The sequence below is a fragment of the Talpa occidentalis genome, unplaced genomic scaffold, assembly GCF_014898055.3.
Source record: "Talpa occidentalis isolate TD23 unplaced genomic scaffold, MPIMG_talOcc4v2.1 talOcc4.6, whole genome shotgun sequence".
NCBI lineage: Eukaryota > Metazoa > Chordata > Mammalia > Eulipotyphla > Talpidae > Talpa > Talpa occidentalis.
Window position 1 is genome coordinate 105,260,758 of NW_023604972.1, and position 24,724 is coordinate 105,285,481.

The following is a 24,724-nucleotide window of genomic DNA, read 5'->3' on the forward strand; positions in this document are numbered from 1 at the left end:
GGGCACAAAAGGTGCAGATTCCAGTTATGAGGTGAGTCCTGTGGAAATAATGTGACAATAATAAATAGCGCATTGCACATTAGAAAGTTGCTGAGAAAGTGGATTTTGGAAGACCTCATCACAAGAAAAAAGGTTTCCATTTTTACATCTCTAACATTGAGATTTTTAGAATCCAATTTTCCCTTCAAATTACAATAAATATAAATTCAGTGCTTGCAAAAGATACTGCCATGATTGACTTGCTTGCATCACTTTTGGATTAGAATGATCAAGAACCATATGGATGAGCCCTCTCTACCCATACTAAACAGTGAATTCCTCTGCACTACCTGAAGAACTAGTGTGGATGAGGGCAAATACGGGTGAAATTGGAGCTATTATAAAAACTCAAAGGGAGATAGAAATGTCAAAATAATATACAAAATTGGAAGTATCCAGTCTCCATTCTACATGCTATAATTTCAGTGGGATAGATCTAATTTTTAAAATTTTTAAATTTATACTGCACTTAAATTACCAAACATATTTACATTAAAAACAAATGAACAGCTTTATATGAAATTGACAGATTGTAAAAACTGGGCCATAAATGGCAGCATCTTGGTTCTTTCAGGGAGTTCAGCAGAACAAACTGCAATCATGATTTTGGTCCCTCTCGCCCCATGTGAGATCCATGTCTTAAATTTCTAGTTAATATTTCAGCAATCACCTACCACTAAAGGAATACTGTTCCTGTATTGTTTTATTTGATGAAACAAGAGGCCCAAACACATTCTCTAAAAATTACATTAAAGACAGCTAGCCAGTAAGGCCACACCAGGTTACGTGGCCAGATGTTTGCCACAGACTCTAGTTTCTCAGAATGTGGGGAAACAAAACTACAGGTCCCCCTTCTATCATAACTGATATGGCAGGCTGACCCTCGGCAAGTTAGAGGTAATAAACTGGCACACCTAACACCCTACCTAATTCCTTCAATAAAACAGCATCTGTTTTAAATATCAGAGAAAGGAATGAAGGACAGGGGCTGGAGCATACAACTGGGAGGCAAGAACATGATGGATATGCCTCTTCTCTTGTTTAGTGAAAATGCTATCTAAGTTGAAACTCAGTGTCTTAGTTGAAACTGTTTCTTTAAATTACAGCCATTAAAAAGAGAAAAAGAAATCACCATTTCCCTGTCCTCAGTTTCCTACCCAAGATGTAAAGGTAGTGATACTAATAATAAGGGGTAAGAAGGCTTGCTGTAGAAATGACAAGATAAGCCAAAAAAAAAAAGAAAGAAAAAAAGAAAAACAAGAAGACAGGAAACAAAGCTGAGAGCATCAGACAGATTATTTCCTTAAAATCTTTTTAAAAGAATAAAACCTGCCCTTTGATCTCTTTGCTTTCCAGGTATGCATGCACATGTTCTCTGGAGTTAAGACTCATTTTGTTACCCTGCATTTCCTATAGATTTAGCAATCCTAGGTGTATGCAGGCCAGGGGCAAGTAGAGAATTCTACCCAATCTTGTTTATATCATTAATGTCATAGTTTTATATATTAGTCAATCTAGGCTAGAGACTAAAAATTGAATGTTCCAAACCAAGAATTTTGTCAGATAAGGAAAAAACACAAACCTATGAAGAATGTTGAAGCAATTACCACCTAAGTGGAGTCTGAGTAGGAATTGTCAGCGTGCCACATAAATGCATTAAAAATATTGTTTTGAAGTGGGTTTTGCAGCTGCATACTTGTTTAGTACACATAAAGCAGGTTTTTGTTTTCCTAAGCAACCTATCAATGCCGAGAATCCTTTTCCTACATCCTAAAGGTGACCTCTTAAACAGGTGGCCATATACAGCACCATGTTTACAGATTTCCACAAGATAAAGTACCACAGCACAAAAGCATATTGTCCTAAATGCACCATATGGATCGAAATGTCTCTGTTTACGTATAAGTGGTGAAAATAAATCAGAGTGATATCTAGACAAAGCTACACTTTGATATATGAAGAAGCTACACAACTGCATGTTTATAGTATGATGGAGCCTATGGTGCCAGATAAGAAAAATGCATTTTGCAGGTAGACCTAAATCTTTATACTATTGTGATTTTTTAACTGACCTGTCTCTTTTCATCATGGAGTAGTTTCATGACCATAAATATAGGGAACTACGGACAGTATAATTCATTCCTTAAAAATAGTTTGTTTTTAGCCGCTAAGACAGTTTGAAAAAAAAAGTAAGAAAAGCCTTTACTTACCCCAGACAAGGACAATGTATCTCAGTGGAATGAAGTACAAGATGATTGTGAACATACAGAGTGCTACGATGGCCAGCCAGCTTAAGAATGGGACGGTCCAGTTGAAAGTACTAAATGAGAAATTAACACATCAGCAGTCTGACCACTTGCATATTTTTTCAAGCACAGATTAAAATAAGAGTGACTGTAACTCAAAATCTTAACTGAGATCTAGCAAGACCGCATAGAAGCCAATTGTAGGAGTATCAGAGGATATAGGTTAGTCACCATCTGCTCCAACATAGAGGTAAAGGGTCTTGCCTTCACCTCTTTAAGCTTTAGACCAGGTAACTGCAGGCTCTAAGGCTAGTGCACTATTTGGGTGAATCCTCAGATGGTAAATTATATATATTTTTTGAATTTTTTATCTTCTACTTCTAAAACAAGTAACTGATCTTGTTTTCTCTAAATTTTCATAGAAGGAAATGTCTCTGGACCTACATTCTTTCATCAGTACTCCACTGGGTCCCCCAACACTGGAAAATAAAGTGTTTCCAGCAGTTCTATAGACCTAAGCCTTACACATTGTGTAAATCTTCTGAACTTTAGAATTCACAAAAACAATACTCATTTCCTACTTCAGCTAGATTTAAATGGAACTAGAAGTCAGGCAGGAGAACAGGGCAGTTACCCTTGTAAGAATGCACTTAACGTCCTTATCCTTCTCAGAAATATTTAGATAACTTAGAAATAAAGTCAGTATTGTTTACTAGTCTCCCTATATTACCTTTGTCAAAGGAAGGCATGGCATGTGGTAGATTTGTTGGAAAAACTGTAAAAAAAGCATGCAAGCTGAGAAAGTAGGGGGTATGGGAGCGCTGACTGGTGTGTCTGCAGCGTTCCTGTGTGGCTGCTGATTGATGGTGTGGAGGGTCAGGGAAGACTGAGTACTGACAGCGAGATATCGAACAAAGAACAGAAATGAAACAATGAATAGGAGCAGGGGAGGGGAATCCCCAAAAAGGCAGTATTTAGATGAGAAGGAACTTAGTGGGACAAAAAAGGAGGAGAGAAAGGAAAAAGAGAAGGCAAAAAAAGACAATATAGAAAATCAGGGAAATAAAATATGGAAAGACGATCACAGTTTACGGTCTCATGTAGCTATTCTGCAGGGCCTCTCTGGTGGTTTCTAAGTGAGAGTCACAAAATTATAGAGAAAACAGTGAAGCATCGCATGCAGCCTTTAGGGCTGAGTACATTACTATTACAGACATGCCATTTCCTCAGCGTTCAGCCTCCATAGAGCGACTAACACATCCTGTTGAATCACTCTTTCGCAGCATTTAATGAAAAGAGTTAAGAAGGCAGAAGATCTGTGCTCAAAACTTGGAGTCATCTATGTGACTTTAGATGTGTGAAACTCTTTATGGCTTTATAAAATCAGGATAGGTTTTATTTTATCAAGGGAGACTGTAATGATGGTAACAGGGCTATGTGATGGCAGTGATATTATTAGAGCTAATCACCCCCAGGAGTGGAAAGTATGGCTTTTCTTCAGGGCAGTGAGAAGGGCTCTAAAGACTCTTCAAAAAAATGTGAAATTATACATGACGTGAATATATGTTAGTGTTTTTTCTATTTTTTTTCTCACTTCCTGGTATGTATGCCATAGTCACTTGAGGTGGGGTTTATTGGTGCAGTTTTTGATCCAATACAGGATGATTGTTAAGAGATTTTCTTCCTATACTGTGTGTGCCTTGGCAGAACACAACTTAGTTATTCCTTAGCTTTGTGGTAGATATTTGCTTTTTATGACTCTCTAAATCCAATGATGCCTAAAAATGTCTTTTTCTAGTAAAAGAGCCAAAGTTGGATCTATCTGGATGTCCTGTTTTCAGGGACTCTTAGCGTCTGGCTTTTCTGTCTTTGTTTCTTTTTTCTCCCAGGAGCATCCTGTAGCTGTCACCAGGTAGAAGATCATGCCTTCCCTCCTTTATGGGCACCTGCGCTTCCCTTCTTTCTGCTGCTTGTGGAGAGAACAGAAGGCTTAGGGTCTGCTTGCTTTCCTGGGGCTCAGCTCAGAGCCATCCATCACACTGCTCCATATGTGAGGGCACTGGCTCTTCACTCTGAAAACTCTACTGCTGGGCAGCCTCACTTAAGGGCCTCCTGTGTTCTCCTTACCCAGGATAAGTGGCAAAGGATTCTTACCAGTGTAGCTGATGTCGGGGAGGGGGGCGAGGGGAAAGACTACCGTTTTCTATTTCCACACTGAATTATGGAATCTAAATCTAGATTTTGATTTTCCCACCAAAAAAGAGATACAATTCAAGAAAGTTCTGGAATGATTATTTAGTAACAAGATGTGGTAGTTATAGAGACTTCACTTTGTACTTAAAAATTTATTTTGAATCTGCTTTCTGGATAGATGTATCTTCTCATCTGTGACCCTAGGGGAATTTCTCTTTTTAAGTATTCAGATGATTATTGGGCCGAAAAGGTGACACTTACAGGAACATGGCATGTTCAGCCTATGCCTGTACCTAAATCTATAACTCTACCGACAATTACAGAAAATTCTATAAAATCTAGTTTGTCACCAGGCTGATCTCCAGCCAGGATAATATCCTTCAACTGATACCATGTTTTCTAGCCAACCACCTTTTCTAAGACCTCCCGCCATCCAGTATTACAAAGAAGACTTTTTCTCATTCACCAGTCTGGGCAGAGCTGACCCAGTGTCTCCTGCTATAAATAAGATGCTCCTGTCAGACATCGATACACAGTGTGCCTCAGAGGAAGGACAACACTTACTCAGGAAATGTACTGTTTAGGACCTCACACTCCCCTTCAGTGGATACACTATAGAGGAAAAGGGCCCGTTCTTAAAAGAGGAAATAAGGTAAAGAGGAAAAGGAAAGAGAAAGTTGTGGGAATCTGTTTTCAAAAGTCTGAGACTGAATGTTGCTTAGATGCACATTTGGGAGTGAGAGGGAGGCTGTTCTGTCTAATATGATATAGGAAAGTGGAAACTCAGCACCTATGCATATGTGGAAATGTATTAAACAAAAAATTATACAAAATAAAATGCATTAGCCCTTAAAACATGAAAGGCACCGGATGAATGACTCACACCTTTAGTTTAAATAATTTACTCCTTTCAAATTCTGCGTATGCCCAAGGATCCAAATCTGCAATGCACTTTTGGTTATGAATAATAAACAATGAGCAGATATATGAAACTAGGGAAATGTAAGCTTCTCTGGATGTGCAGCACCCCCTCTTAAATATACAATTTAGCAATCATAATGTACACCAATTTTCACTACTTTACTAGTATAGGGTTTAGTATTTTTTTTACTGATAATTGTTATAAATAATTTCATTGTTGTAATTAAACTGTTGGTTTAAAAAATATGTTTAGCAAATAAAATTTGACATAAAACACAACTCATGTAAAATTTTAAATGCATTTCTTAATATTACATGGATCTCAAGAAGCTCTGTTTTATTATTTCAAAAGAAGAAGGAAAAGAAGTTAATTTTTATTATGAAAATTCTGTACATCTTCTAAATGACAAAGCATTAGTTTATTCCATCTATAATTAAAATCTCAACTAGTTAAATACACAAATTTGAAAGAATACTCTTGCAGGGTGCTACACATTATATGATTTTTAAAATTTAGAGTAACAATGAAGATACAGTTTGACCAATAATAAAATGCAGGTCTGTCTTGATTACCTGAAATTCTTACTTAGTTTTGCTTATTTTTTTCTATATTACAATTTCAGATATAGTTCAAGAACAAAGTGTTTCACTGTGGAAATGTGCTAAAATTTAGGACGGTGTTATTTCTTCAGCTACAAGTATGACTTCTTTCCAACCAATATGTTCTAAATTTTGGGAAGGAAATTGACAGAACTTTCATAAAACCAAAGGCTGGCAGAAACAAAGTAAATAATGATGGAACTGAGCAATAAATCATCCAGAAGGAGTGTCCCCTGCCAAAAAGAATGTGGCATTTCCACCTCTGAGAAACAAATGGACACTGTCCCACAGAAGGCCAGAGCTCACATGTCAGCATCACTCACTTCTTTATCCTTTCGCCAAAGGAAGCCACTTCATCTAGGATGTTCTGGACACTGATACATACCTCCTGGATGGCATAGATTTTATTTATAAATCCCTTTTTTTCACTGTCCTAAAATAAAAGATAGAAAAAAGAAGAGAATAGGTATAAATAAAGTTACTCAGTGCTTAATTCTTTGAATTCTCTTGAATTTTTAAATCTAAATAAACTTTGTATGAATGTGTGTGTTGCGGGGGTGGAGGGGAGGGCGGGTACTTGCAGCCCACAAATATTTCAGCACATGAATGGAGGAAGAAAGTTATCTAGCACCATGGACATGTGCTACTATAAAGCTATCTGCAAAGGGCCTCCCTGGTGGCACAAGGGATTAAGTCGCAGCACGATGAAGGTATCCACAGCCACTGCAGCAATAGTTTGATGCCCAGCCAGGAAGGTGACCCACATGGTGCAGCAGACCTCTCCTGTCTCGCCTGCTGCTCCCCTCAGCAGTGCATTTCAGTAGATCTGCCTGTTCTGCTCCCTACTCTGATGAATCCTCTCACCCTGTACCTCTGGCCTGTGCTCCAGTTCTTGTATGCTTAAATTTTATCTTTAAAAAAAAGTAAAGTTAGGGCTTCCCTGGTGGCGCAAGGGGTTAAGCACCGCACTATGAAGCAATCTGCAGCCTCTGCACACAAGTTTGATCCCCGGCCAGCCAGGGAGCAACCCACATGGTGCAACAGACCTCTCCTGTCTCGCCCGCTGCTCCCCTCTGCAGTGTACTTCAGTCAGTCTGCCTGTTCTGTTCCCCACTCTGTCTCTGGTGAATCCTCTCACCCCCTGTATCTCTGGCCTGTACCCCAGCTCTTGTGTGCATAAATAAATAAATCTTAAAAAAAAAAGATATCTGCAAAGTAGGGGGCTTGGATTCTGTTGCTTTTGCCCAGAGGAACAGAAACATTTCAGCCAAGAGGCGAGGAGGCATAAAAGGACAAAAGGTCAGGTCGCAGAATGACCAAACCTAGAATTGCAGATCAGGTCTCAGAATGAGCCCGGGCCTACCAAGTCTCATTACTTAGTAGATGCAGTTTTGACCTCCTTCCTCCCCCCATACATAGGCCTAAGTTTGGTATGGCCCAGTTATTTCAACAGCGCAGAATGCTGGATGCAAATGAGAAGAATTTTGAGCAATGAAAACTGCATAAACAGTGACAAGGTCAACTTAAGTGGACACTTCCCAGATAGTACCTTCGCTAGATGAGCTACAGTGTGAGTCTGCCCACTCCCCTAAGATTAACAGTCACACACTCTATACTGTAGCATATGCTAGTTTAGGATTTTAATTAAACATTTTTTTCCCTTTTATGTACTTAGTTCTTAATTTAAAATTTGTTGGATTGAAGCAAAGCTGGTGTGCTCCAGAGAATGGTTAGGTGGGGATTGTGCATAAATCACCCAGAAAGTGGTGTGCACCTGGGGAAAAGGTACAAAGTTGTCATTTTAAACCCAAAGGAAGAAAGAGTGGTGGCCTTTCATGATTGAAAAATTCTGCTTAGTAGCCTGGCATAACAGGCATTTGCCCAGGCTGTGTGGTGGAGACCATCCAACCCTGATTCCATGACTCCATTCCTCCATGCCAGCTTGAATATCTATGGAAATGTAGATCCAATTTCATTACTTTAACTTCTTCTGAACACTTGCACGCTGTGCCAGAACACTTGAGACCTCATGTGGCAGTCAGTGCTTGCTGAAAGCAGCCAGGAAGCTAGAATAATAATGTCGTCATGTTGCACATTTACATACCGACTTTCATTTCAGAAGAGTCTGAAGCACTTTGCACTGTGAACACTTGGTTGGGGCTGGCATCCTGCCACCATAGAAACCGAGGGTAAGTGAATGACAGGTGTGTGTGTGTGTGTGTGTGTGTGCAGCCTCCAAGGACAACAGGATACAATGGGACTGAGGATATGGAGGCCAGTTTTATAATGTGATCTTTAGATACCAGTTATTTAGAGCCTTCATTTTAAATTTAATTCCCACAGAGGTACTATCTACATTATTCATCTTGCTTATGTCAAAACGGACTGTCAGACAATGAGGTAGATGAGATACATAAGACTCAAGTGTAGAGAACAATTAATCTCAGGATCCCCACTATCTTCAAAAGTTACCCTTCACTTGTTACAGACATGGGTTCATCAAATTCGGGTATTGTCTTCCACCTCAGGAATAAAACAAATCGCTCATTTCATTTATGCAATTGTACACTTTAGAATAAAATGGATAACCAGTGGCTTCTTCTAGTTCTTTTCATAAACATAAAGTTGGTCTGATCTAATAATCTGCATGGCCTTCAGTGTTTTCTCACGGGCACTGGCTACATTCATGTCTATGAAATAAAATGCTCTTGTAAATATTTTTCTACATGCAGCGTAAATCAAGCTGGAGTTGAGGCATGTTGGTTACACAATGACAGTTCATTGAAAATAATGTCTTACCAGTTGAAAATCATGACACAATCACAGTAAAAATATATAAAATAATTAAGCATAACCTTAACAAGAAATGTATGCAATCAATATAAGGCAATGAGAGATTCTGTGTTTGTGTACTTGGACACTGAATGTTGAATGAATATGTTTTATTTTTAACTTGAAACTATAGGTTTAATCAAGCAAATTCTAAAATGTTTAGAATGGTGTGAGATGGGGTGAATGAGAAAAGTGTTTTTAAAATTTTTTTGGAAGGATAAATGAATAACTATAACCAAGAAATTTTTGCAAAGGAGAAATAATGAGAAGACATTTATTGTACCAGATATTTAATAATTAACATTTGAAAGAAAGATTGGTGTATAAGATGCCAGCATCATATACACTTTATAAAAATGGAAGCATTATTATTGAATGGTTGAGTTAAATATTTGGGAAAATTATGTTAAATCCTACCTTAGTAAGTACTTAAATCTATTTGACATAGCCCAAATCTACTTCAAATATATAGCCCTGAGTATATTTTAGATTAATTAAAAAGCAAAAAACTGAAAATGAATTGTAAAAACAGAAGAAAATATAGGTAACAAATCACAAAGGAAAATGCTAGCAAAAGTCACATAAAATTAAAAGTTTACATTAAAAATCATCATAAATTTAAAAAACTTAAGTAGGAAAAAATTACAATAAACATGAAAAATTGTGGATGGGATTTCCAATAAATTCAATAAGTAACTGAAAATTTTTTCATTTATATTTTATTTATAATAAAAGAAAAATCATCAACATGATGGGTGGGATTAATTATGCTACATACAACTGAGATATATAAAATATTATTTAAAGAGAAAATCAAATAGTGAAAATGCTTACTATCAAATAATATTGATAAAAAAGGAAATAAATGGATCTAGAGTATAATTCTAACTTTAAAAACTGGGTAGGTTGCAAAAAAGTTGGAGGCCATGTAACAAAACGTTAACTATAATGGAAGCTTATCTTCTTCATACCTTCCTGTAATGCTTAATTCTTTGCAATTAGTATACTTCGCTTTCATAATCAGAATGTTTCCCTGATTTTCTCTAATATTGTTATTGAAGGAAGACTAGCAGAAGAAATAAAGGAATTGATATTCATCAAGTATGACTTTACATGGGTTATTTCATCTTCATTTTTATTGGTCACATTGATTTATAACACCTTATATGATTTAGAGGTATAGGATCACACCTTTCAACTGTATGTTAGCACACTACACCCACCATCAAGGTACGCATAGTTCTCCACTCTAGTCCATTTTATCTTTTTCGCTTAATGCATTTTTATATGCTTTCTTAAATTACTTTCAGAAAGAAGCAGAATATACACATTTATTAAGCTCTGTAATGTATTTTTCCACAACTTATTTAACCTCACACAGCCATTCTGCAATGTGTATGTATCTCTCCACTCTCTAGAAGAAGAATTGGATACTTGGGGGGAAAGTGAATTGGGGCTCTGCTTGACAATTCCGAAGTATCTTCCTGCCATATTCTACCATGTGACCTTACCATTTTAACCAGGATGCTTTCTTTCCCTGTCCAGAATCTTTATGAGATAAAAAAGGAAAAATACTTGATAAAATTTAGATATATAGACTGTAGACACCTGATCTAGCCTCAAGTTCATCATGCAGATAAAATCTTCAGGAAAAAAATAAAATGCATGGTGGAGGGTAATGTGTGCTTTCGCAGTCACTCACTCCTGGCCACCAAAAACAAAGTAGGATAGTCTGTAATGTTGGCACGTTTTGAAAACAAATACTTTGGGATAAAATTTTTATTTTAAAATCTCTTTCATCAAATTCTATATTCCCCCACTGTGGTCTCTAACCAATGAAGTAATTACTCTTTATATACAGTATATGACCCAAAACTGCAATAGGTAATGGAATTGCTCTGTGTTGCATTCCAATATTTCATACCTTTTTCACTAATGTTCAATACTTTATTAGTAGAGAATAAATTGGTACATTTCTTTTATTGTCGTTTTTGCTTTCCTTTATAAAACAACATGGATGAAAGAAATATCTTCAGGTAGTTAATCATCCAAAGGCTTGAAAGTGACACTTTTTTTTTTTAACACATTATTAAGGTTTCTTTTAAAGATGTAAAAAAAAATTACCCATAAAAGCAGCTATAACAATAAATCTGAGAACATGTGAGATTTATACTGCACAACTGTTTCTAATGATTCACTATAATTTTTAAAAAATCTTATTTAAGTAGTCCACAAAACATCAATAATTGCAAAACTGGAAATACAGAGATTCTTTTTTATTCACCAGTTTTACTGTCACATACCACAGAGTTAACTAGAATCTTCCAAAGAAGTATGTACTTTCCCGCTTGGAGATATTTCAGAAAGTCTAAAGATCTAGTGAGTCAATAGGACTACCTGAAATATTTGGAGAATTCTGTTTCAAATCAAAATGACAAGTACCCCCATCTACTGATTCTGTTCTGAAGGTGTACACGGAGCCAAAGTGGTAGACATGAGAGATATGTATTGAGGGGTTGGGTGCCTCATGCATCCAGCTGTCTCCTGCCATGGTCAATCCACCTGCTTAGTGGTCACTGTCAGTCCTGTGACTCAGAGAAAATGAATCCATTCAACATCTGTGTTGTACTGTCCAGAGCAGGTATGTAAAATCTATTTATTCCAAATAATGTTATGAGATGATTGTCATTTCACTTCCTAGGGTGAGACACTGTCTTCAGAGTGCAAGGAGAGGAGTTAATTAAATATGCCAGGACGACAAGTATAAAATGGAACCATCCCAACAAACTAGGCCATATGGCCACCGTACTTAGTATTTGTGGAGAAAGCATTCAGATTTGCTAGCCCAGAGAGATGATTTTGATCATAATTTTGCTTGTTTAAAAGTCTTTCTGGGGTCTCTCTGGTGGCACAAGGGGTTAAGCACTACACTATCAAGCAATCTGCAGCCTCTGCAGCACGAGTTTGATCCCCGGCCAGCCATGCAGCAACCCACATGGCGCAGCAGACCTCTCCTGTCTCACCCTCTGCTCCCCTCAGCAGTGTACTTCAGTCAATCTGCCTGCTCTGTCTCTGGTGAATCCTCTCACTCCCCCACATCTCTGGCCTGTACCCAGCTCTTGTATGCATAAATAAATAAATCTTTAAAAATAAATAAATAATTAAATAAATAAAAGTCTTTCTGGGCCTCCCTGGTGGCGCAAAGGGGTTAAGATGCAACCAATGAAGTTCACTGCAGCCACTGCAGTATGAGTTCGATCCCCGGCCAGGGAGCTACCCACATGGCACAGCAGACCTCTCCTGACTCGCCCGCTGCTCCCCTCAGCAGTGTATTTCAGTCAATCTGCCCGTTCTGTTCCCCACTCTGTCTCTGGTGAATCCTCTCACCACCACCCCCTACAACTCTGGCCTGTACCCCAGTTCTTGTATGTGTAAATAAATAAATATTTAAAAAAAGTCTTTCTGTGTGACCTCTGGCAAAAGGTGAGCAATAAGACTGATATTTGCTATAGGACACAACTATTATTTACAGTTTACTAGTGACTATAGCTCTTCTGTGAGTAAATATATTCTCACACAGCACAAAGTGTACAATTGTGTTTGGAGTATGTTTGTTTCGTGTGATTTATTTTCATGCTAAAGATGAATTTGATAAGCAACTTTCATAAGTTATTCAGTAAGATGCCCTGCTAAACAGACTTCCTCTCAGATCTATATTTCTAACCTATGAAAAATATATGTATAGATTGAACTATAGAACACAAAGAAGTGATATTTCTCTGTGCCAATATTCCTTGTTTTTCAGATAGAGAAAGTTACATTTCAGTCTGAAATCTAGAATACTGAAATTCTCACAGAGAGCAGCTTGGCATCTCACAAAGACCGTTGGCTACTGAATCTTATTTTAGTGTCTTACTCAGTTCTTTTTATATCAAATCCTATGCAGGTTACCTAGTACCTTGGCTCTTTTCCTGATAGAAACCCTAAAAATAGGAACCCTCCCCGGAGACACTGAAGAATTCTGTGTATATTTAAGGATAAGAGGTCAAATGGACAACATTTAAGACAGAATATATTTCTTTTAAAAAACATAACAGTTCACACAAACATCTACATTTCACAGTTACAAAAACGACTTAATTAATGGGGGGGGGGGAGCACAAAGTGTTAGGGGGAAAAGGATGTCCCAAAGCAAATTCCATATAGGCTTTGTGGACTCCACCCCCACCCCAGGCCAAAGCCAAAGACACTGGGAACTCCAAATCCCATCACCACCAAAGGGAAGGTGGCTGGGACCTGAGGGTGGGGTTAAGCAGCCAGGTGGATATAAAAGGCAGACACGTGGGCTTTGGGGAATCCCCCATTTTTGGCTCTCCACCAGCTCGCAGCGTCCGGCCAGCTCTGAGAGTGACTTAGGGTTTTCAGGTCGTCAGATCGGGTAGGACGCATTAAAGACTTTATTTCCCTATTTTCTCCCTGAGTTGTACATTTTCCTTATTTCCTTTCCTCTTGTAAATAAACTTTTTATTAACCTTTTTGCGTGTGTCTGTAGTAGAGTATTCATAAGTCCCTTTAAAGCGCGCGGGTGAGGACCCACAGCCAGGAACCCGTTTAATATCGGGGTTGCTCTATAACAAAAGGACTATGGTGATGGTTCATAGGTGCTATGGTGGTGGATTACACCTGGAAGGTGAAATGAAAATGCTGCTCACAATTAACAACAATGTAAGAAAATTATTTTTTAAAAAAGAATAAATTAAATAATACATATAGAGCTCTTAGTACAACGCCTGGTATAAATAAATATAGTTAGTAGCAGTAGTAATAAACTTTTATATATTTTCTTATTAAAAGATTCAAGTTATCTTTATTTTTGTTTACATAGACAAAAGTTTGATCTGTTAGAAGAAGCAAACATGTAAACTCTTTAATGTGAGTTTTCTTTTGCTCCAGATGACTTAGTGTTAACTTGTCAGATTCCATTTCAGAAAATGATGGTAGATTCTTTGTTACATTGAGATTTTTTCTTTTTTGCTGACTCTGCACATGTTTTGTTTTTTTTTTTTCCCTCCAGAATGAGCATTTACCTGGGCTTAGCTTTTTGCTTCCTCTGTTGCAAGGGAATTCTATGCTTCTCAGTACTCATTTTCTACACTACAATTTGTAATTGCATTTCGTTGTGCCTTGCCCTATTAGTTTAACGTTATACATTGGCATGTAACTGTAAAGGTGGTTGTAAAATAACTAGAATTTGGCCAGAAATGTCCCTTGTGTTAGGCGATGTAAACAACAGTCATTTTTAAATGGCAGTTGGCACTCTGAGGGTTATAATAAAAGCAAGGAAGGAAAGAGTAGGAGGAAAAAAGAGGGAAGAGAGAAGATAGGAAGGAGTAAAAAAGTGAGGAGACTGAGGAAATCTGAGGAGAGAGGGGAAGGGAGTGGAAGGGAAAACTTGAAGGTGAGACACTCCAAGGGACTAGTAGTGGCAGGAAGGCCACTGAGCAGGTTTTCTGATCCAGAAGATTGGGTAAAGGAGGAGTCCTGGAGCCCTCTGTGGCTTTTCAGGCTTTTATTGGGATTTACCAGGTTCACGGCAGGCAAGGGTGCTGGGGGGCGGGGAGGCTGGCAAGTTTCCCAGCCCCCAGCAAGCCTTCACTCTATCTGGACTTCTCTCGTGTTCTCTCTGATTCTCTGCTCTTCCCCAGTTCTTCTCTCTGCTGGTGTCCCCATGATGCCGCCCTCATAAGCCCAGTCTTAGCCCAGGTGAATCCCATCTACATATGCCCACACCCTATGCCAGGTGCCCGCCATCAGGCATGCATTCAGGACCTCAGGGTTCCGTCAACCATCCTAATGGCAGGAGGGCAGAAAAGCCTGATACTTTACTTACCCTACAGGACTACAGGAGAATAAGGAGGAAACAGGGAGCTTGGGAGAAAGACAAGAAAGGTAAGGAAAACATCCTGAATCAGAAATAAAAATATGTAAAGCCAAAGCAAAATCAAAAGTTGCCAGCCACATTAACTTCTAATTAAGCAAAAAAAAAAAAAAAAGAAAAAGAAAAACAAATGTAAGTCTTAACATGAAGTGGTTAATCTCCATTAAATGTAAATGTAAACATTATAAAAAGCACCCAGGGCAGATGGACCTGTTGTCTGGATGGAGAACTTCCTGGGGCCACATTTCTTGCTATTTAGACCCCTCTTCAAGTAGGCCCTGTGGGGCTCGCAAATCTCCTAGTCCTAATGATTTAAGAAAACTTCTATCTGTCCCGCTAGTACTTGAAAGCTCTTAAAAGATTAGGACTATATATCAATAGCAGAACCTTTGACTTAATCTCCTTGCCAGCAGGCAGGAAGTGCACTTTTCAGAGAGTGGCTCTATAGATTATCTCAGGCTTTTGTCCCAGAGAAGTTCTGTTTTCAGAGAGCCTCCAAGAGAAAGGGCCAACAGGCCTGGCTCCTGGCTCACCTTGAGAGAAACCACCACAGAAGTCATGAGGCTGCTGTTTCCAAGGAACCAGGAAGGAAAACCAGTGTTAAAGGGTACTCTCACCCAGGACCGCATGGTATAATATGGGGAAAAGAAATTGTGTGCCTCAGAGGATTTTCTGTGAAGTCAAAATGAACAGATTGTGGCAAGATTTTGAAAATGGGAACGTACACTCAGGATTGCAGTGGTTTAAAACATATCATTACCTTTCTTTAGCCCCTATTTGAGGGGAGAGAAAAGGTTACATCAGGTGTATCCTAAAATCCCTTCTGGTTCCAATTAACCACTTTGCAGAGAAGATAACAAGGGCTGTGAAATAGCTTCTGCCCCTCAGAGCCATTTAAAAGCTTATTTGAGGACATCGCTGGTGGGCAGAATTTCTTCTACCCTTTCTATGAGCTCAGTAATTGAAACTTAAGAGAGAAAAGGAAATAGAAGGATTGAGCTTGTTTCTGAATCCAAATAGCAAATGCTAAGCTAGTTTTTCTTTTTCCAAACTTAGAATGAACAAGTTGTGTGTCTTAAAAAACCTCTTTTAAGGGCCTCCCTGGTGGCCTAGGGGTTAAGTATCAGTGTTATCACAGCTATGGCCTGAGTTTGATCCCTGACCAGGGAGCTAACCCACATGGCAAGGCAGGCCTCTCCTGTCTTGTCTGCTGCTCCTCTCAGCAGTATATTTCAGTAGATCTGCCTGTTCTGCTCCCCACTCTGTCTCTGGTGAATCCTCACACCCTCTGCACCTCTGGTCTACATCCCAGTTCTTCTATGCTAAACAAACAAATAAAAACTTTTGAAATAATTTATTTTATTTTCAGTGTATGTTTAATAGGGTTGGAGTTCAAATGCACAGCTGAGAGGGCAATTAAGAGTTTAGAGATTATTCTATTATTCTAGATGACCACAGTCTTATTTAGAAGATTACTAGATTTCCCACTGACTGTTTCTATTGCTAAGAGTGGTTCCCATCCCACCTGCATAATTTCCTCAGCTATGTGTTCTTGAACAATGGACTTAACTGCACCTGTAAAATGGGGGTAACAACAGAACCTACTTTGTGATGGTTATAAAATTAAGTAGCTTAATTCATTTGAAACATTTACCACAAATGCCTGGATCTAGAAAGTACTTAATTAGTCATTAATAATAACAAGAGAATGAAAATACTACAACTTTTAAATGATAAATTTTACTAAAACTTAGTAAAAAAGGAAAGATTATTCTTCCTACCTCCTTATGATACACATCACCTCAGGAATATCTTTTTTTTTAAGAATTTTTTTTTTTAAGATTTTATTTATTTATACAAGCACTGGGTACAGTCAGAAGCGCGGGAGGGTAAGAGAATTCACCAGAGCCAGAGTGGGGAGCAGAGCAGGCAGAAGAACCGAAGTACACTGCTGAGGGGAGCAGTGTGTGTCAGGAGAGGTCTGCGCGCCATGTGGGACCCTCCTCCGGTGGCCGGGGAGCAGCTGGGGATCGAACTGGCGCTGAAGAGGCCGCGGGCAGCTTCACAACCCAGCGCTCAACCACTGCGCCACCGGGGAGGCCCAGGAATATCTTATACAATAATTTTGGTAACTTCTTTGTCCTCTAATTCAATCACAGCTCAAGGTGGGTATTATATCATCCTGACAAAAGCCACACAATGGTGAGGGGTTGGTTGCCTGAAGTTTCAACTCAAACTTCTATGTCAGTTATGCCTCCTCTCTTTTGGCACCTCCAGCCTCACTTGTTCATGTCCATGATATGGGATTTGAAATACGGTAATCTGAGCAGGGTCGATCTATTTATAACATTCACAACTCACTGAAAGTTGTATGTTCTCTGAAAGCCAGGGTTAGTCATACACATGTAAGATACGCACCTTCCTCATGTGAGACAAGACATGCATCATGCGATTTTATCCATACTTATACAGTTAGAACTTTCTATTAGAATTCATTTGTCCTTCAACAAGCCTCATGGCTAAATCAAGGCCAGAATTTACTATTTAATCTTAATAGCATAAGCTTTGTTGCTAATGTACTTACTAGTATTTAATCAAAGAAAGGTCATTATAGATATATACACCTATATATAAGAGGCATCTGCAAGAAGATGTGGAACCTTGAATAGATTTCTTTTCCTTGAATAGATTTGTTATAAAATTAATTCTTTAAGTGAACTTTATGGTTTATAAAGCATTTTGAATTTAGCTTCCCACTTGGATAATAGGGGCTGGTGGTTTCCCTATTTTACAGATAAGAAAACTGAGACATGGAATTCAGATTTTATTTCTAGTCAGAAAGACTTCCTGGGACTTTAACCCATGTCCTATAACTGAATTGGGTTCCTTTCAGATCATTGTCAAAAAGCCATAAAGTTACATATGGAATTTTTTCACTCCATTGTTTTAGATATTTTAACTTGGCTCTTTCCTAAAACTAACCTTAAGTTATAATCAAATTGTGTGAGAAAAGAATCATATTAGTATTATAAAAACAATGCTCTTTGTGACATCTCCAAAACCAAGTAAGGATTACTTTGGGAAATCTGGAGGCTATTTTTCTTTACAAATATTTTACAAGACAAACTTGTACCTTTCAAAAAAAGCCCATCTGTTGTAAATTATCCCTTACAGAAAGAGAAGGAATCACCATCCTTTCTTCCTATCTGAGCTTAAAGGAGATTTGTTGACATATTCTAAGGCCAGCATAGACAAAACAGCACAGGAAAGAGGAGGCGGTCAGCAGGACCAGGGCTCGGCTTTGCTTAAACTAATTCCACATGCCCCATGAACCATTAGCTGTTTTTTATTTCCTGCTCTAAAGATCTGTAGTGAAAATAATCTGGGGTAGGGAAAAGCTGCACTTATTATTTTTTTTCCCCCAACAAGATGCTGTGTTAGCAAATAGAACATATGAGCCACCTTCAGCAAACCAAAGTCTTTAATAATCCATTTTTCAAACACTACTGGTATTTCCTTTCCAAACAAAGATGGACTGTGACTGGAATCAATTTCATCATTTGTATGGTTACAATTGCCAACTTTCTGGAAATAATCGCCATTTAAATACTGGATAATATTTTTTATATGAAGCCAACAACAGTTTTATTGCTATTTAATTTCCATGATTTGTTTGTTTGCTGTAAGTTTTCAGTGTTCTAAGACCATGATGTTTGGGGATAGAAAAAGTCTTAAGAAAAATGTCAAAGTGGTGTTAATGGCCTGACTTGAATCTACCAAACAAGGGAAATTAACCTTAGGAAAAAAACAATTTGCTCCACTATTTTGGGCCTTTCTTCCCCAGTTTCCCTATAAATTGTATAACATGATGACATCACCTACCATTTTCAGACCTTGACAATATAGGAAATCAAGGTCAGCATTAAGGACTCAGTTGTGTCCTATAAGAAGATAACAGGGGTTTTTCAATGAAATCCAACAAAACAGAGGTGAAGTGGGTACAAATAAAGGGCCTGGTGAATCTGGAGGGAACTGAGCCATCTTTCTCTATTGATGCCATATGTAGCACATACCTGAATAACAACTTCATGCTCTATGGGATGTTGCTGATATATAGGATGGACCTATCCCCTAAACCTCTTCCTCAGTGCAGACTAAATCACTAAAACAGGCTCATTCTGAGGTCAACCTATAAGAAATTGCCAAAGGTCCACTTTATTGAGCTGATGGCCATATTGTGACTTACTTAGTACTGTGGATCACGATATTTTAGTTTATTTGAAGAGGAGAGTAGGAAAGGGTAAGAAAACTAAAGAATCAATTTGAAAAGAATATCAAATTTTTACATTGGGGATGGCCATTAATAGGATAAAATGAATCCTTCAGAAATGGTAGTTTATGTATCTGCATTTAAAATTTCTTCACTTAAAATTGACATAGAATTGGCATAGATCCAGGCTATGATGTACTTTCCTAGGCTTGTTGTAGGGCAAGTGAAAATTATCAGGATTTCCTACCCTCCCCCCATTAGCATTAATGATAGATCCCTGGGGTCCTACATGCATGCCTGATGGAGGGCACCTGGAGTAGCGTGTGGGCATGCATAGGTGGGCACACCTGGGCTGAGACTGGGCTTATAAGGGTGGTATCCCTGTGACACCAGCAGAGCACCAGAACGAGAATAGGAGAAACAGCAGCAGAGAAGCAAAGAGAAGAGCCCTTGAGAGAACACCAGAGAGCCCAGAAAGAGTGAAGACTCCCTGGGGCTGGGAGGCCTGCCAGCCTCCTGGTCTCCTGGTCCCCTAGTGCCCCTGCCTGCTGTGTACCTGGATGTCACACTACAAATGGTGTAAAAATCTCAATAAAAGCCTGAAAAGCCACCAAGGGCTCCAAGGACTCTCCTTTACCTGTCTGCCTGGATCATAGAGATCCTGATCTGTGCCTTGCTGGCACTACACTTGTCCTAATCAGGGAGATGGATGTGGGCTTGAATGCCAGTTGGTGTACACTTTATAGCTGTGGGACCATGGATAAGTTAACCCCTCAGATTCTCAGTTTCCTCATTAATAAGATGTATATAATGTCTATATGATAGTGTTGATGTGGGAACAGAATAAAATCATGTATGTAAAATAACAGGCACATTCATCAATATTAAATACAAGTTTCCTTCCCACTAATTATATTTGTTTTTTGCCTCTTATATTTTATTTTTCTTGGAATTTGTATTTCGAGGCCTGATTATCATTCACAATACTTCCCCATTTGAGCCATGTTATGTTTAGCAAAATCTCAGTCCATTCCTTGCATTCATTTATTCAATATTTATTAATTGAATGCCAACTACATATCAGACACTATTCTAGGCTCTGGAGACAGAAATAAACAAGATAGTACCAAAAATATAAATAAAGAAGGAAAAATAGCAGGAAGTGAAAATTGCAGTGAAGAGACTTCAAATGGGTGCTTGTGCTGGGGAGTAACCAGGTGTCAGAGAGGGCTGCTCTGAGGATGTACTTCATACTTGAGAACTATTTTGGTCAGGATACTAGAAACTACTCTAGTATCAAACTACTCTAGTAACAAATAGAATTTAGTGCAGAGAAGTGGCTACATTGGTGATGGAAGGACTGAGATTCAAATAGAGTGACAGACATCCAAATTGCAGGAAGCCACTCACTACCAGAGGGAAGTGATGTTACTGGAACCCAAATGTCAGCCCTGAATGGGGCTGGTTGACAGTGTTTGGGATTATAGTGTCTCTGGTGGGAAACTGAACATCAAGGAGACCCAGCAGTAGTTATTTCTGGAAAATGCCCCCAGAAACAGTGGGGTGTAAGTGGCAAGTGGGGTGTGGAGGGAGGGAGAAAGGAAAGGGGAGGAGAATGAGATAGAAATTGTCCTTTTTTACTCCTTCATTCTATTTCCAGTCTCCTTACAGACTCTCCCATGGGCCAAATCCCCCAAAAGCCTTTGTCAAGAGAGCTGGGAAATGTGTTTTGCAGGAGAAGGATGGGTGAGATCAACCTGGAAGCTAACAGGAAAAAAACAGAACAAGATCTTAATGATTAGAAGGAGCTAGTCAAAGGAAAGAGAGTAAGGGGAACCAGTATGGTAACGCAAATGTGCTAAGGAATAAACTAAAGTAACTTGCTGGAGGGTACACTAAACATAGTAGTCAGGTAAAGGGAGGAGTGTCATAAGAAGGTAGCAGAGAAGGAACGCCACTGAGGCCATGTACACCAGAATATGGAGTTCTAAGCATCATAGTAATCCATTAGAGTATTTCAACCAAGGAAATAACAAACTAATTACATTTGTAAAAGACCATTAGACATAATGTATTGTAGAAGATAAACCTGAGAACAGGTATTGTTATATTTCACAAGAGGATGATAGGCCAGGGTGGACATATACAGAATGTTTTAGAAGTCAAGTTACCATAGATATGTCAATAGATTGGCTCTGGATGGTGAGATAAACAGGAATCAAGGAAATGTGTACATTTTATGCTTGAACAACTGGGTAAATACGGCTGGTTTTATTGAGTCGGAGAAGAACAGAAGAGCAGCAAGGTTGAGAAAAGAAATGAAGAACTGTGCTTGGATGATGAAAAAATATGAGATGGTTGTTGGGTAGCTATCATTGGATGGCTTTTGGGCTGTAGTGATAGTAGATATCGCCATCAGAAATAAATGGATGAATATGTGACAGGTCAGGCCTGGAGATACAGAATTGAAGGCTGTTGGCATTTAGAAGGCCCTTAAAGTCAGGAACAGGAAGAGTCACCCAGGAAAAGAATAAGGACAGAAGGGCCTCAAAACAGACCCCCAAAGCAGAACAAATCCTGGCTGTTTAGCAGATGATGAAGAACCAGCAAAGGAGACTGAAAAGGACTGATGTAGGAAAAAAAATAGAAGTCAAAAGAAAGGGTTTCAAAAGAAAGAGTTTCAAGAAGGAAGAAGGGGTAATCTCTCTGAAACTCTGCTAAAAGATCAAGACATGTTAGTGGACTTGAGAAATAGTTTTTTGACAAAAGCAATTTCAGCTGGGTGGTGGAGAAGCATTGGATAGAATGAGCAGAGTATGTGAGTGAAAAGTGAACACATTGACTGCAGATACCACTATCAGAAAGTGCTGGAAAGAGCTACTGAAAAGTTGGGAAGGTAGTGGAGAGTATGGGTGTGGGGTTGAAGAGGGTATTGCTTTTTTAAAGATGGGAAATATAGCATTAAACATAATAAAAAGATCATAATACTCAAATTATGATCTGTATTTTAACAAAAGCCCCAGCTGGTTCATATGCTGGTTAAAGTTTGAACAGGGCTAGACTAGAGGATATTGACTTGCTCTTAGAATGATCTAGAAGAGAGGAGAAAAGGATGGTGCAGGAAAGGGTCACTAACTGTAGGAGCAATGTGTTTTCAAAGGGTAGGACAGAACACAAGTGAAGGGGAGAAGCAGGGACACCTCTTCCCCGGGGCCCAGAGGAAAGGTAAGAGAATAGTACAGGAAAAGTATGTCTTGAACTGACAGTAGAAAGAAGTGAACACGTGGAGTTCCTAATTGCTTCTGTTTTCTCAATGATAAAGGAGGCAAAATCATTAGTTGAGAGTGAGCAGGAGCAGCAGCTAGTACAGAAGGGTGGAGGAGACAGCACAGGGCCAAGACTGTCTTCCTGGGAGACACACTGTCCTCAAGTTTGATCACAGGCCCTACAGAGTGATCAGTATAAGCGCTGCATGTCCAACTTGCTATTGATTTTGCATTTCAGTCTCTTTCACTACCTTAATTAAGAATTTTATCCATCTTGCCTAGCCAATCTTTTATCTAACCCCTTTTTATATAGCTTAAAAGGACGTTACATATCCTCCCGTTAAAAAGTCTAAATCAATGTTGTATTCAATAGCCAAGATTTGCTACTATAAGGAGGAGGAGGAAACTTCTTTTGCATAAAGACCACCCTTGCAGGTCCTGGCCCAGAACAAAGGGTATTCAACCTGTATCCAAGCCAAAATCTGGGAACAATAAGAAATGACTGTTTTTTTTTTAATTTCTCACAAATTTCTGCTTTTTATTCCCGGTGTTTTTTGCTTTCTAAGGAGACATTTTAGGATTTAGCTAATCATAGGTAATTTAAATTTATTTCATTATGTTGAATGGTGGCAGGAAATCAGTCTTTAAAGTATCTGACAGCCCACCAGGTTTATATTATCTATTAGAGAAAATTATTTGCTGTTACCAGGAAGGTCATTGGTGACTTCTAGATCTATTTACATTCAACTGGTCATGTTAAAGGGGGGAATAGTTAACTACTGGCTTATTATAAGTTGCTCTTCTTTTCGTAAAACTCCAGTATCCTTGTCCTGACTCTTTAAATAAACACCCCCTAATTTATGTTGTGTGTGGGCCTTTTCTTCATTCTTGTTTATCCTGGAGATTTCAACAGCAAGTAAGAATGAGAAATTGCTTTTGATGTAAATTGCAAAAGAGTTGGTGACAGAGATGGCTGACATACATGTGGTGACCCAGAAGCAAGTTTGTTTTATTTTTTAATTTTGTTTATTGATGTTAAGTTGGTTTACATCATTGTATCTTTGGGGGTTATAGGTTCAGACCTCCACAAATGCATATCTTCACACCATCCCCACCACCAAAGCCTCAATAATCCTCCACCATGGTCTAGTGGGCTTCTTCCTTCCGCAACTCACACCCTGCCAGCTTCCCCTTCTGGTTGCCTCAGTTTTGCATTCAGATGTTAAGAATTTACTGCTGGTTGGGTTTCTCTATATTCCACATCTAAGTGACACCATCTGTACAGCAGCAAGTTTCAAAGCCACATCTTCTAGAAGGAGGAGCTCATGGGGCATCTCCCAAAAGCACCTCTGTCAGCTGTCAGTATTTGCATTCCACTCATCCTGTGACTTTCCTTCTGTCCCACTAACCCCCATTCCCACATGTTCCAGTAGGAAATTAGAAATAGATACTCATCACCATTTGGGAATGTCTATAATAAAAGCATAAACACTTGCAGTTGTGGATCACAGCTCATGATAGCAACTCCAGCCAAAGACACACAGGCACACAAGCACATTCACTGACTGCAGGAGAACTTGACTAACTTGACTATTTTCACATAGGTTCTTGACCACATCAAGAGGGAAACCTGCAATTGAGGTTTTGGGATTTGGGAAATATTCCCCCTGCAAGAAAGGGTGATCTTCCAATTCTTTTCATAGTACTCATTTCAGGAGAACAAAGAAAATATACCCAATAAAATAAATTTGGGGGGATAGGTTCTCTTAGAGTTTAATTAAAGTCACCACATACTTGGTGGAGTTCAAAATTGTTCTGAGTCTAATTTCAATCCCAAACTTTAAAGTATTTGTCTATTGTTTGGTATGTAGTAAGTTCTTAAAAATGTTCCCTAATTCTAATGTTATCACTATGATTTTTGTTACTGTCATTAACTGTTGGAAGATAAGTTACAATAAATCTTGATACTTCCTACCTGGTTTTGAATGTTTCTATGATATTGGGTATACATAAACATTTAAATGCCTCTGTTTATGAATATACCCTGATTGTAAGCATAAAAGTTACAACAATCTGCTCTTCTTCAAACACACTGTGCAGAGTTGATAGAAATTATTTTTAACCTTCTGGTTTGTGTGACTTTTTGGCATCTACTAGTATTATGAATTGGATATTTTATCTGTGCCAAACTGCTGCTATGCAGAAATACAAATAGAAGTATCATTCGTCAGACAGACAAATAGCTGAGGGAAACAGAGACAACATTATAAACTGACATTTAGAAAAGATTTTTGTTATTCACTTTATTAGTCCAAATGCCAAAATTTTCCTTCTAATTTCTGCATACTTGTTTTTGTAGTTCTGAGAATCACTGAAATACTGTTGTTTAGTAAATAGAGATCCATATCTGTTAACTTAG

At 38.6% G+C, this 24,724-nt stretch overlaps 1 protein-coding gene across 3 annotated transcripts in view; it reads right to left on the bottom strand.

Moving 5' to 3' along the window:
- Positions 1-24,724, bottom strand: part of MCTP1 (multiple C2 and transmembrane domain containing 1) — a 476,028-nt gene that overhangs the window by 6,172 nt on the left and 445,132 nt on the right. For all 3 annotated transcript variants that reach the window (XM_054688463.1, XM_054688462.1, XM_054688464.1), the window contains 2 exons: positions 6,323-6,432; positions 2,250-2,359 (listed from right to left, as the gene is read on the bottom strand). In XM_054688463.1, the coding sequence (XP_054544438.1) occupies positions 2,250-2,359; positions 6,323-6,432 (220 nt within the window). The remainder of the gene's footprint in view (positions 1-2,249; positions 2,360-6,322; positions 6,433-24,724) is intronic.